This window comes from Mustelus asterias, chromosome 13 (genome assembly GCF_964213995.1).
Source record: "Mustelus asterias chromosome 13, sMusAst1.hap1.1, whole genome shotgun sequence".
Classification (NCBI taxonomy): Eukaryota; Metazoa; Chordata; class Chondrichthyes; order Carcharhiniformes; family Triakidae; genus Mustelus; species Mustelus asterias.
The window spans coordinates 94,905,463-94,918,127 of record NC_135813.1 but is presented as its reverse complement, the minus strand read 5'-3'; the positions used below and the strand labels follow the sequence as shown (position 1 = coordinate 94,918,127).

The window sequence follows — 12,665 nt, the reverse complement described above, 5'->3', positions numbered from 1 at the left end:
GCCACAGGCACATTCTTCATTAAAAATGGCTCGTCTGCCAAACCTCAATTCTGCTCACAACAGTCTGGATGGTGTAGATTCAGTAAGAGTTTTAACAACACCAGGTTAAAGTCCAACAGGTTTATTTGGTAGCAAATACCATTAGCTTTCGGAGCGCTGCTCCTTTGTCAGATGGAGTGGAAACCTGACGAAGGAGCAGCGCTCCGAAAGCTAATGGTATTTGCTACCAAATAAACCTGTTGGACTTTAACCTGGTGCTGTTAAAACTCTTACTGTGTTCACCCCAGTCCAACGCCGGCATCTCCACATCATGGTGTAGATTCACCATTGTTATCTTCAAGCAACAGAAACAATTGGAACAACTGTATATATGCCTATTCTGTGTGTCTGGATCGAGCCTCTGTCTTTTTCAGCCTTCCTGTGAATCTTCATCAACTGAATTCCGATGGCTTTTACATGATTTCAACCAATTTTCAGTCTCTCCAGAAGTATTGGTCCAAACATAGTTTGTCTTAATTTCCTTTGCAACTCGAAGTTTCAACTGGGGTCTGGGTCTATCTCAAAAAATACAAGCTTTGAAATCTCAAATTCCACCATAATCGCCAATTCTGTTTTGCAATTTTCATTGTACTGAAATTCTAGTGAACATATTCATCTCTCATCAATAGCCAGTGATTATGGAAATGACTCAAACATCTCCAAACCTACACTACAAATAATCACACTATTTTTGCTTTCTGTCTTTTTAATTATAATGATCTACATCTAAACATAATGCCCCCCAGTTATACTACCAGCACGGTTACAATACATTTTGCAAATGGGGTTGGAGAAGTGTTTGAAGTGATAAAAAGGTTCAATAAGGTAAGAACAAAGAAAGTATTTCCTCTGGTGGAGGAATCGTGAAAAATAATGTAATTATAAAATTAGGACACAGCCATTTAGGAGTGAAATTAGAAACACCTTTTAAAAAATAAATCTGAAATTTGCTTTCTCATTGGGCTAAATCAATGTAAAGGACCATGACTGAGTGCGATAGATTATTAGGTATGGTTATCAAAGGATATGGATCAAGGATGGGTAAATTGAGCTGAGGTACAGATCAGCCGTGAGCTAATTAAATGAAGAATCATATTTGAAGGTTGAATGACTTACTCCTTTCTTCTGAAAGCTACAGGAATGGATTAAGGACACATTACTTTGTGGCTCTGTAAAAGATAGCTCACCTTGAATCAAACCTCTTCTTTTAACTGATTGATGTGGATTTTGCAGCCATTCCAATGATTTTCTTTGTCCAAATAGCTCTTTGAACACTTTTAGACTTCTCCACTCATTTAAGTGAAATTGAACAGCTTAATCAGATCTGTATTATTTGTGTACTAAAAATAAAGCATACTTATATGAACTATGGTAGCAAATCTCAGTATTAATCATTTAATGAGCCAGGTGACTGTTTACCTCAAGTTCTGTTTAAGAGAGTTTTGACCAGAGACCACTCACCTGCATATGTATGCTGATGGTAACATCGTGGAACCTGTGGGCTGCTTCCCTGTTGTAGAAAAAGTGCTGCACCCTTAACCGTGAAGAAACTGTCACTGAGACTGCATAAGAGACAGAACAAATACAAAGGTCAGAGAAATTAGTGAAAAATAGTTTCATTCAAGTAATCTACATTAAATTTATTGCTGTCTTTCTCCTGTTTCTTTCATAAAGGCTGGTTCACAGGGCCACAGTGCCAATTGCTCGCTCACTGGTTTCTTGTTCAAATAAATGTTTTTCATGATCCTAGAATGAGGGTGAAATTCCTCTTCAGCTGGAGATGATGCTGTATTGTAATGAATGATGTCATGGATAATTGCATTTTATATTGCCTAAAGTCATCTGTTTTGATTTTCTTAATGTGGAGATGCCGGCGTTGGACTGGGGTAAACACAGTAAGAAGTTTAACAACACCAGGTTAAAGTCCAACAGGTTTATTTGGTAGCAAAAGCCACACAAGCTTTCGGAGCTGCAAGCCCCTTCTTCAGGTGAGTGGGAATTCTGTTCACAAACAGAGCATATAAAGACACAGACTTAATTTACATGAATATGTATGTAATTATATTCATGTATGTAATTATATTCATGTAAATTAAGTCTGTGTCTTTATATGCTCTGTTTGTGAACAGAATTCCCACTCACCTGAAGAAGGGGCTTGCAGCTCCGAAAGCTTGTGTGGCTTTTGCTACCAAATAAACCTGTTGGACTTTAACCTGGTGTTGTTAAACTTCTTACTTGATTTTCTTAGCCATATTACTTAAAGTTAGTTACAAACTATGAGAACAAATAAAAGCGTGAGGACAAAAGCTTGCCCTGTTTATTATTTAATAAAAGACAGTCTTAACCTACAGATATGTGCTACTCTAGCTGAAATCAGAAGAAGATTCACTTGAGAAAAAAAGTTGACTTTTCAGAACATGGCAGTACTTGCAAACAGGGAGTCCTTCAATGCAGCTGGATCACTGAAGGGAACTTGCATTTTGCCGGGCCAGAGTTCTCCTAAATCACTAGCAGAAGAACTCTGATACAAGATAGTGTCCTTGGTGACAGTAAGCTTTCATTAAATATATTTATGACGTTCATGCAAATCAAGGAAATAAGCTTTGATCACTAGATTTGTTGAGGCTAAATAAATAAATGTGTTGTGGTATGGTTGACTCTGAGATCAAACTCCGATTGTATCAGAGAGATGGACTGTCGGGGTGAGCCATTATAATTCAACAACTGCATACCATTTCCAGGTGCTAGTTACAGCCAAAGCCTGATGCTTTCCTCACCCAATATCTACACACAACTTAACTTTATACATTTTCAAAATTTTACTTACTAACCTAGAATTAATTGCAAAGCATGCTTTGGATTGGATTTTATAGCATCTATTGAAGAATAGTTTTAAAACATGTAGCAAGCATGAACAATTCCTCCTATACAGTTATTGTGGCATCTGTGCCTAAGCATTTTCAAACTTTATAAAATCAATGCAATATACATTTAATACAAACACTAGAAATGTCAACTAATACTCAAACTCACACACTGAAGGCTCCCTCATTACATTATTTCAAAGTAATGGACAGACCATTAGGGTAGTTAAACATGAACCACAGTTAATGAGATTTATAAACTACTCTGAACAGTTATGCAAAAGTAAAAAGCATAACACAAGGCTGAAATTATCCAATAATCCTTCCCATTCTTGTGTAAGTGAAGGACTTTGAAAGTGATGAGAATTTGTAAATGGCAATCCAACTGCTCATCATTGAGCAGAATCTAATAGCTTCAGCAATGAAAGACACATTACTTCACATCTCTAAAATGTAGCTCATCCTGAATCAAACCTCTTCTAGTCAAGCTATTGGTCTCAAATTTGTGGTTGTAATGACAGTGAAACAGTCACTGATTGCCATCATTATACTGCTAAACTGACAGCAACTTTTGGTATGTGAAATTAAATGCGAAAATCCAGAAGGTGCCCTCAGTGAATTCCTACTTTTCCATAGGTTTCTCCACTGTTGCAGTCTTCACACGATCAACACAGTAAACAACTTAACGTGAAATTCAACTTTATATGTATTATTCTTGCTGTTAAAAAAAAATGAATGTGTTAAACCCCGTTCAATTAGGAGTGAGTTTTTACTGTTGATCAACCTTTTTGGCCCTGGAGACTAATTTTACAAGTTCAAATCTCATTTCTTTCAAACAATTAAACATTTCATTTTTTAAAAAAATGTTAACGATTAATTTTAATTTATTTCACTTTCAATGATTAAAATGTGAATTATAAACCCTATATTTGTGGGAATTCTTCAATCTGGTTGATTAGCATCCATGCTGCCTGCAATGCTGCTGGGTGATGATGCCAAATTCTAAGTCATGTCAGAATAGAAGACATTTATGTTCCAGGGTCCACTCTTTGTGGGTAGCTTTTTAGGTCAGTCATAACACTGACTCTTTACCACGAACTGCAAATCCAATAATTTACGTATCTAAAAAAATCACTAGATTTGTTGATCACTTACCATTGATGTGGTGTTATTCATTCTTTGAAAATTGTTTATCCTCCACATACAAATACATTATCCAAATGTCTTGTCATAAAACACAGTACACTTAAGTATTTTGTATCACTTTCCTGATGGTCAAGTAAAATGCCATTGCTGGAGATACTTTGCTTATGATTGAATAAGTAAGCCTGGAAATAAGTGCAGTTCCATTGAATAATGGATGTGGGAAATTAGAGGAGAATGTTGTCAACCAAATCAAAGTATTTAAGGGAAGATAATGCATCATGGACACAGGCATAAGCCTGTTAAATTTGACTATGTTTAGAGCCATTTCCATGCTGTGGGGTGGATTTTCAGTATTCAGTGTCGTGGCAGGGACAAAAACTCGATCGGGGAGAGTCAAAGGAAGAGACAAGTAAAAGGTGCATGCATTTTGGAGATAGGGGCACCTACAAGGAAAAGGTTGAAGATGGGGAGGTAGTTTGCATGGACAGAGGATCAAGACTGTTTTATTTTTAGCATGGGAGCAGATTGGATGGGGAGTAGGATACACCTCAAGAGAAGCAACTGCTTCCAATATCACCTCTCAATGGTTTAGGAGGAAAGTTGGGTGGTGGGTAGTTTAGTGGAAATAGGGTTGAGGGTGGGTTGAAGGATAACCAATAGAAATACTGCATTTGGATTTCCAAACGGCATTGTATAAGCTGCTATATAAAACATTACTACACAAGGTAAGAGCTTGTGTTGGGGGTAATATATTATATAGAGATTTGGCTAACTAAAAGAAATAGTCAGGAAAAATGGTTCATTTTCAGGTTGGTAATTCGTAGGATGCCACAGGGATCAGTAGTGGGATGTTAATTACTTACAATCTATATCAATGACTTGGATGATGCAACCAAGTATACTGTAGTCAAAGTTGCTGGTGATACAAAGATAGTTAGGAACACAAGTTGTGAGGAGGACACAAAGTCCCAGATTTACACAGAAGTAGCCAAAAATGTCCCATCTCCGAACACAATACTTCCATTTTTGCAGGAGGTGGGAATGGGGGTGGAAGGGTCGCATTTCACACATGCACATTTTAAAGAGACAGCTGGCCATTTAAATCATCAGCTGTCTCCACTGGAAGTGGGATTTTATACGCCAGGTGTGTAGAACCTGGAATTTGCAGATTAGACCAGGTAAGAACATGTCTGAATTTTGTGGAATCATTTGGATATCCATGGTACCCCTTTGAAGACAAGGTGCCCTCTGAAATAGGTCTAGTTTCTTTTTTATGTTCTTGTGACTCATCACAAACAGAGCATATAAAGACACAGACTTAATTTACATGAATATGTATGTAATTATATTCATGTATGTAATTATATTCATGTAAATTAAGTCTGTGTCTTTATATGCTCTGTTTGTGAACAGAATTCCCACTCACCTGAAGAAGGGGCTTGCAGCTCCGAAAGCTTGTGTGGCTTTTGCTACCAAATAAACCTGTTGGACTTTAACCTGGTGTTGTTAAACTTCTTACTTGATTTTCTTAGCCATATTACTTAAAGTTAGTTACAAACTATGAGAACAAATAAAAGCGTGAGGACAAAAGCTTGCCCTGTTTATTATTTAATAAAAGACAGTCTTAACCTACAGATATGTGCTACTCTAGCTGAAATCAGAAGAAGATTCACTTGAGAAAAAAAGTTGACTTTTCAGAACATGGCAGTACTTGCAAACAGGGAGTCCTTCAATGCAGCTGGATCACTGAAGGGAACTTGCATTTTGCCGGGCCAGAGTTCTCCTAAATCACTAGCAGAAGAACTCTGATACAAGATAGTGTCCTTGGTGACAGTAAGCTTTCATTAAATATATTTATGACGTTCATGCAAATCAAGGAAATAAGCTTTGATCACTAGATTTGTTGAGGCTAAATAAATAAATGTGTTGTGGTATGGTTGACTCTGAGATCAAACTCCGATTGTATCAGAGAGATGGACTGTCGGGGTGAGCCATTATAATTCAACAACTGCATACCATTTCCAGGTGCTAGTTACAGCCAAAGCCTGATGCTTTCCTCACCCAATATCTACACACAACTTAACTTTATACATTTTCAAAATTTTACTTACTAACCTAGAATTAATTGCAAAGCATGCTTTGGATTGGATTTTATAGCATCTATTGAAGAATAGTTTTAAAACATGTAGCAAGCATGAACAATTCCTCCTATACAGTTATTGTGGCATCTGTGCCTAAGCATTTTCAAACTTTATAAAATCAATGCAATATACATTTAATACAAACACTAGAAATGTCAACTAATACTCAAACTCACACACTGAAGGCTCCCTCATTACATTATTTCAAAGTAATGGACAGACCATTAGGGTAGTTAAACATGAACCACAGTTAATGAGATTTATAAACTACTCTGAACAGTTATGCAAAAGTAAAAAGCATAACACAAGGCTGAAATTATCCAATAATCCTTCCCATTCTTGTGTAAGTGAAGGACTTTGAAAGTGATGAGAATTTGTAAATGGCAATCCAACTGCTCATCATTGAGCAGAATCTAATAGCTTCAGCAATGAAAGACACATTACTTCACATCTCTAAAATGTAGCTCATCCTGAATCAAACCTCTTCTAGTCAAGCTATTGGTCTCAAATTTGTGGTTGTAATGACAGTGAAACAGTCACTGATTGCCATCATTATACTGCTAAACTGACAGCAACTTTTGGTATGTGAAATTAAATGCGAAAATCCAGAAGGTGCCCTCAGTGAATTCCTACTTTTCCATAGGTTTCTCCACTGTTGCAGTCTTCACACGATCAACACAGTAAACAACTTAACGTGAAATTCAACTTTATATGTATTATTCTTGCTGTTAAAAAAAAATGAATGTGTTAAACCCCGTTCAATTAGGAGTGAGTTTTTACTGTTGATCAACCTTTTTGGCCCTGGAGACTAATTTTACAAGTTCAAATCTCATTTCTTTCAAACAATTAAACATTTCATTTTTTAAAAAAATGTTAACGATTAATTTTAATTTATTTCACTTTCAATGATTAAAATGTGAATTATAAACCCTATATTTGTGGGAATTCTTCAATCTGGTTGATTAGCATCCATGCTGCCTGCAATGCTGCTGGGTGATGATGCCAAATTCTAAGTCATGTCAGAATAGAAGACATTTATGTTCCAGGGTCCACTCTTTGTGGGTAGCTTTTTAGGTCAGTCATAACACTGACTCTTTACCACGAACTGCAAATCCAATAATTTACGTATCTAAAAAAATCACTAGATTTGTTGATCACTTACCATTGATGTGGTGTTATTCATTCTTTGAAAATTGTTTATCCTCCACATACAAATACATTATCCAAATGTCTTGTCATAAAACACAGTACACTTAAGTATTTTGTATCACTTTCCTGATGGTCAAGTAAAATGCCATTGCTGGAGATACTTTGCTTATGATTGAATAAGTAAGCCTGGAAATAAGTGCAGTTCCATTGAATAATGGATGTGGGAAATTAGAGGAGAATGTTGTCAACCAAATCAAAGTATTTAAGGGAAGATAATGCATCATGGACACAGGCATAAGCCTGTTAAATTTGACTATGTTTAGAGCCATTTCCATGCTGTGGGGTGGATTTTCAGTATTCAGTGTCGTGGCAGGGACAAAAACTCGATCGGGGAGAGTCAAAGGAAGAGACAAGTAAAAGGTGCATGCATTTTGGAGATAGGGGCACCTACAAGGAAAAGGTTGAAGATGGGGAGGTAGTTTGCATGGACAGAGGATCAAGACTGTTTTATTTTTAGCATGGGAGCAGATTGGATGGGGAGTAGGATACACCTCAAGAGAAGCAACTGCTTCCAATATCACCTCTCAATGGTTTAGGAGGAAAGTTGGGTGGTGGGTAGTTTAGTGGAAATAGGGTTGAGGGTGGGTTGAAGGATAACCAATAGAAATACTGCATTTGGATTTCCAAACGGCATTGTATAAGCTGCTATATAAAACATTACTACACAAGGTAAGAGCTTGTGTTGGGGGTAATATATTATATAGAGATTTGGCTAACTAAAAGAAATAGTCAGGAAAAATGGTTCATTTTCAGGTTGGTAATTCGTAGGATGCCACAGGGATCAGTAGTGGGATGTTAATTACTTACAATCTATATCAATGACTTGGATGATGCAACCAAGTATACTGTAGTCAAAGTTGCTGGTGATACAAAGATAGTTAGGAACACAAGTTGTGAGGAGGACACAAAGTCCCAGATTTACACAGAAGTAGCCAAAAATGTCCCATCTCCGAACACAATACTTCCATTTTTGCAGGAGGTGGGAATGGGGGTGGAAGGGTCGCATTTCACACATGCACATTTTAAAGAGACAGCTGGCCATTTAAATCATCAGCTGTCTCCACTGGAAGTGGGATTTTATACGCCAGGTGTGTAGAACCTGGAATTTGCAGATTAGACCAGGTAAGAACATGTCTGAATTTTGTGGAATCATTTGGATATCCATGGTACCCCTTTGAAGACAAGGTGCCCTCTGAAATAGGTCTAGTTTCTTTTTTATGTTCTTGTGACTCATCAGCTTTTAGATCCATTGGCTGAGTATTTTTCCTCTAGTGATGATGGTTATTTTAAGTTTCTCCCTACCTTTTTCTTCTTGATTTTCTACTACTCTTGGGATGCTTTAAGTATCTTCTATCATGAAGACAAATACAAAATATTGACAAAGGGTCATCTGGACTCGAAACGTCAGCTCTTTTCTCTCCTTACAGATGCTGATGAGATTTTTGAGCATTTTTTCTTTGGGTACAAAATATTTATTCAAAGTCTCTGACATTTCCTTGTTTTCCACTAATTCAGCCTCACCCTCTAAGGGACCAACATTTACTTGGGTTACTCTGTTCCTTTTTTGTACTCTTAGAAGCTTTAAATGCCTGTTTTTATAGTTCTTGCTAGTTTAGTCTCAATCTATTTTCTCACTTTTTAAGAATCATCATTTGTCGGTTTCTAAGGTTTTCCAATCTACCAGTAGTCTTCACAAGATCGCACGGCTTTTCTTTTAATGTGATATCATCCTTAACTTCCTTAGTTAGCCATGGATGGTTCACCCTTTTTGTAGAGTCTTTATTTCTCACTGAGAACTGACAACAGCAGATGCTAGAAGGGGGAGGGGAACAGGGTTGAAAGAATTAAACCTAGGGCAGAGCTATCTGAGACACATCAGTGCAATGCCTCGTTTTGCCTTCCCAGTTAGCCCAAAATGTAAATTTAAACTGGGAGTTAAAAATTAGATCAGCAGAATCTTCCATGTAGCATGTCTTTGATTTGATTTATTGTCACATGTATTAGTATACAGTGAAAAGTATTGTTTCTTGTGTGCTATACAGACAAAGCATACCATAGAGAAGGAAAGGGTGCAGAATGTTACAGTCATAGCTAAGGTATAGAGAAAGATCAACTTCATATGAAGTATGTTGAAAACACAAGACTAATTTTACCCTTTGATCCCTAACCAATTCCATTGTGAACTTGGTAAACTATTAGGAATTTCACAACTGCAATCCTTTGCTTGTAAGAACAGAACCTGCACCTATGAAAACTTTCTTTTCACTTTTCTAAAGGCTAGTATCATTCTCTCCCTTTCTAATATCTTATTTAGCAGTTTGACCCACAGGTAATGCAGAGGTAACACCAACTGATGTCAGGTGTCAGGAACACATCAACATGACGTAGATAAGCTTTAAAAAGAAAACAGCACAGCAAAACTTAATACAATAAAATTGCTTTCATATTTAAAAAAAGTACAAAATATTGCTTCATTTTCTCCAGTATATGTTTTAGTATATGTATTGCAAATGGAGATAGGTTTCATTTGTCTACAATTTGTTCACAACTGCTTCCTTAAAACATGGCTTAATTGTTTTTACAGAATATTTTTTTTAGAAAACAACTGTATGAAAAATATTTCCTCTTCAATTCCAGAGGGATAACATTTCCAGTAATCAATCTGTTAAACAGAGTAGCAATCTTCAAGCATCCCTACATTAGACAGAAAGCTAAGTCAGGATATAGAGTCCTTGGAAGGATGTGACTCAGCAGCCTGTTTCCTGCAAGAACAAGGGCCAGTAAATACAGTCATCAACAACCTGGTTTAACTTAGCTGTCATGTATATTAGTTAGAATTCTGACCCATCAACATACATATTTTCCAAAAAAAACACAACAGATGGGTTTCCCATTGATGTTGTCTTCAAAGTTTGTTTTTTAATCCTCAGTTTACATCTTAAGTGCTAGAACTAGAATGAGGTTATTTCTTGCTTCTTACGAACAATTCTGCTAGACAGAAGTCATTTGTGGGAAGAAACATCCGTTGAAACTCCAGATCTGTTGTTTACCTAATTCAGTATACTTGAGCTCTCTTACAATATATTTTACTGGAAAAAGCCAATGTAGAAGTAGTTTCCCTTTCCATTGACAAAATCTTGCTGGTGTTTACACCGGTAGGATCTTACACTCCTGCCAACAGCACACCCCCAACACGGGGTTCCCAGTGGTGAGGGGTGCGTTCAATGGGAAACTCAGTTGACAACGGCAGAATCATAAGATCCCATTGCCAGGAAGTGGTGCACTGCCTCCAGCCACTGTGAAACACACTGCGGAGGGAGAGGAAGATCTTGCCCCATAAGTTCTTATAAATGCACAGCTGCTCTGTGAACTTCACTTTTGGGATTGCCAGCCAAGAGAATACACAATCAAACATATTGATCGATGGCTTCAGGATCTTGGAATGGTGTCTAAAAATAATTTTAAATCTCATGGTTTTCATGTTCATGTCTAGCAGATGTATTAAAAGTCATCCCAGTATTTTTTCTTAACACCTTTCCAAAGTACAAACTACTTTTGAGATATTTTGTGATAAAACCCTACACAAGGGTTTATTACAACGCAAGTATAATTTTATTACAATGAGTGTTAAATGGGTAGGTACATCAGGAAAATCTTGCAAGATATTTTACCTTGTCTTTATGCACAATATATGATCAGATACTTCATTGTATTGTCATTCACTCTGCTACTACTATTAATGATTTCTGAAAAAATCTTTTGCAGTTCAATAGAAGTAGGTCTTCTGCAGCACCATGTAACTGCAACAATGAACACACTGCTTGGTTATTTCAGGAACCCCTCTATCTTTCCGATGAAGCCAACAACAGTGCTTTATACGCTGTCAAGCAGCCCAGATCTAATGAACTGTATTTCTAATTGGTAAATAAAATAAAACACTGTCATTGGCCACGTGATCTCAAAATTCATTCACATGGCATGATGCATCTGTTTTGTGTGTTTGCTGGCAAAATATCATAAAAGCAGGGTATGTAAATGTTTCTGTTTTTGATTATTGTGAGTTACTAGAAGTTATTTTTAAGTAAACATACACAAGCAGTAAATTCTGTGCATGCACACATAGCATTTTCTATTAAAATTAGTGCAGGTGACTAGAATGGTGCTAGTGACTAGAAATAGCAGCTAGCTATTTCTATTAGACTATCAATTTGCAGTGCATCTATCCCCACCAAGTGACCAGTAGAAGAAATACATAAAGAATTCCATGCAATATTGGGAAAGTGTGTCAGAAATGAAGATATTGAATTTTTTTACGCTGGATGCAAATGTGATTTATGGGATTTACATCCACCGAAATGGATCAGCTTTCAGTGCCTTACCCAGCTAACCCAAGAAATTGTGAAGGATACAAAAGGACCTAAAAATGGTGAAACATGTTCGATACCATATGTTGGATGAGAGGATTAGAGTTTTTGACTAGTAAACATTCACTTTTTTTTGCATAGCACTAGATTACAATCAAGAAGAATCAACTAAAAGAAAGTATACCCATGACGGGAATAATGCTATAGTTTGTTAGGACAAATGAATATCAATTATTCAGATTTTCTTCCAGATGAACAGGTAAAGCTGCATGCAGATGGAATATTGCATTTCTGCAAACAGAATACCCAAGTATAAATTGAGAGATTACAGAAACAAACGGCAGAACATTAAGAAATGTAATTGTAATGGCATTGTACTGCAGGATTTATACTACGTATGACCACTTAACTACTTTATACCAGCAAAGGCCTGTAGGACTAATGAAACTGCTCTTCCACTCCATTCCCAGGTTACTGCAATTGAGTACAGAGCAATAAAGTTGCAACCCTGTGCAATTACCATGGCTAATCCACCTAACTTGTACATCTTTTGAACACTCTAAGGGGCAATTTATCATGGCCAATCCATCCAACCTGCACATATTTTGGACTCTGGGAAGAATCTCTCACAGACATGGGGAGAACATGCAAACTCCACACAATCACCCAAGGCTGGAATCGAACCTGGGTCCCTGGCACTGTGAGGCACCGTGCCATCCAACTCCATTTTCCTGCCTTATACCCATAACCCTTGATTTCCTTACTGATTAAAAATCTGTCGATCTCAGCCTTGAACATACTTAATGACCCAACCTCTACAGCTCTCTGTGGTAAGGAATTCCACAGACTCACTACCCTCAGAGAAAATAAATTCCTCCTAATCTCTGTCTTAAATGAACAAC

General features: G+C 37.0%; 1 protein-coding gene across 2 annotated transcripts in view; it reads right to left on the bottom strand.

The window, feature by feature from the left end:
- The window catches only part of LOC144502901 (protein phosphatase Slingshot homolog 1-like), a 91,011-nt gene that overhangs the window by 52,896 nt on the left and 25,450 nt on the right, over positions 1-12,665 (bottom strand). Inside the window, exon 3 of one of the 2 annotated variants that reach the window (XM_078227310.1) lies at positions 1,501-1,601. In XM_078227310.1, the coding sequence (XP_078083436.1) occupies positions 1,501-1,601 (101 nt within the window). Of the gene's footprint in view, positions 1-1,500; positions 1,602-12,665 lie in introns of those variants that run through there. The other variant, XM_078227311.1, reaches the window with a different exon arrangement.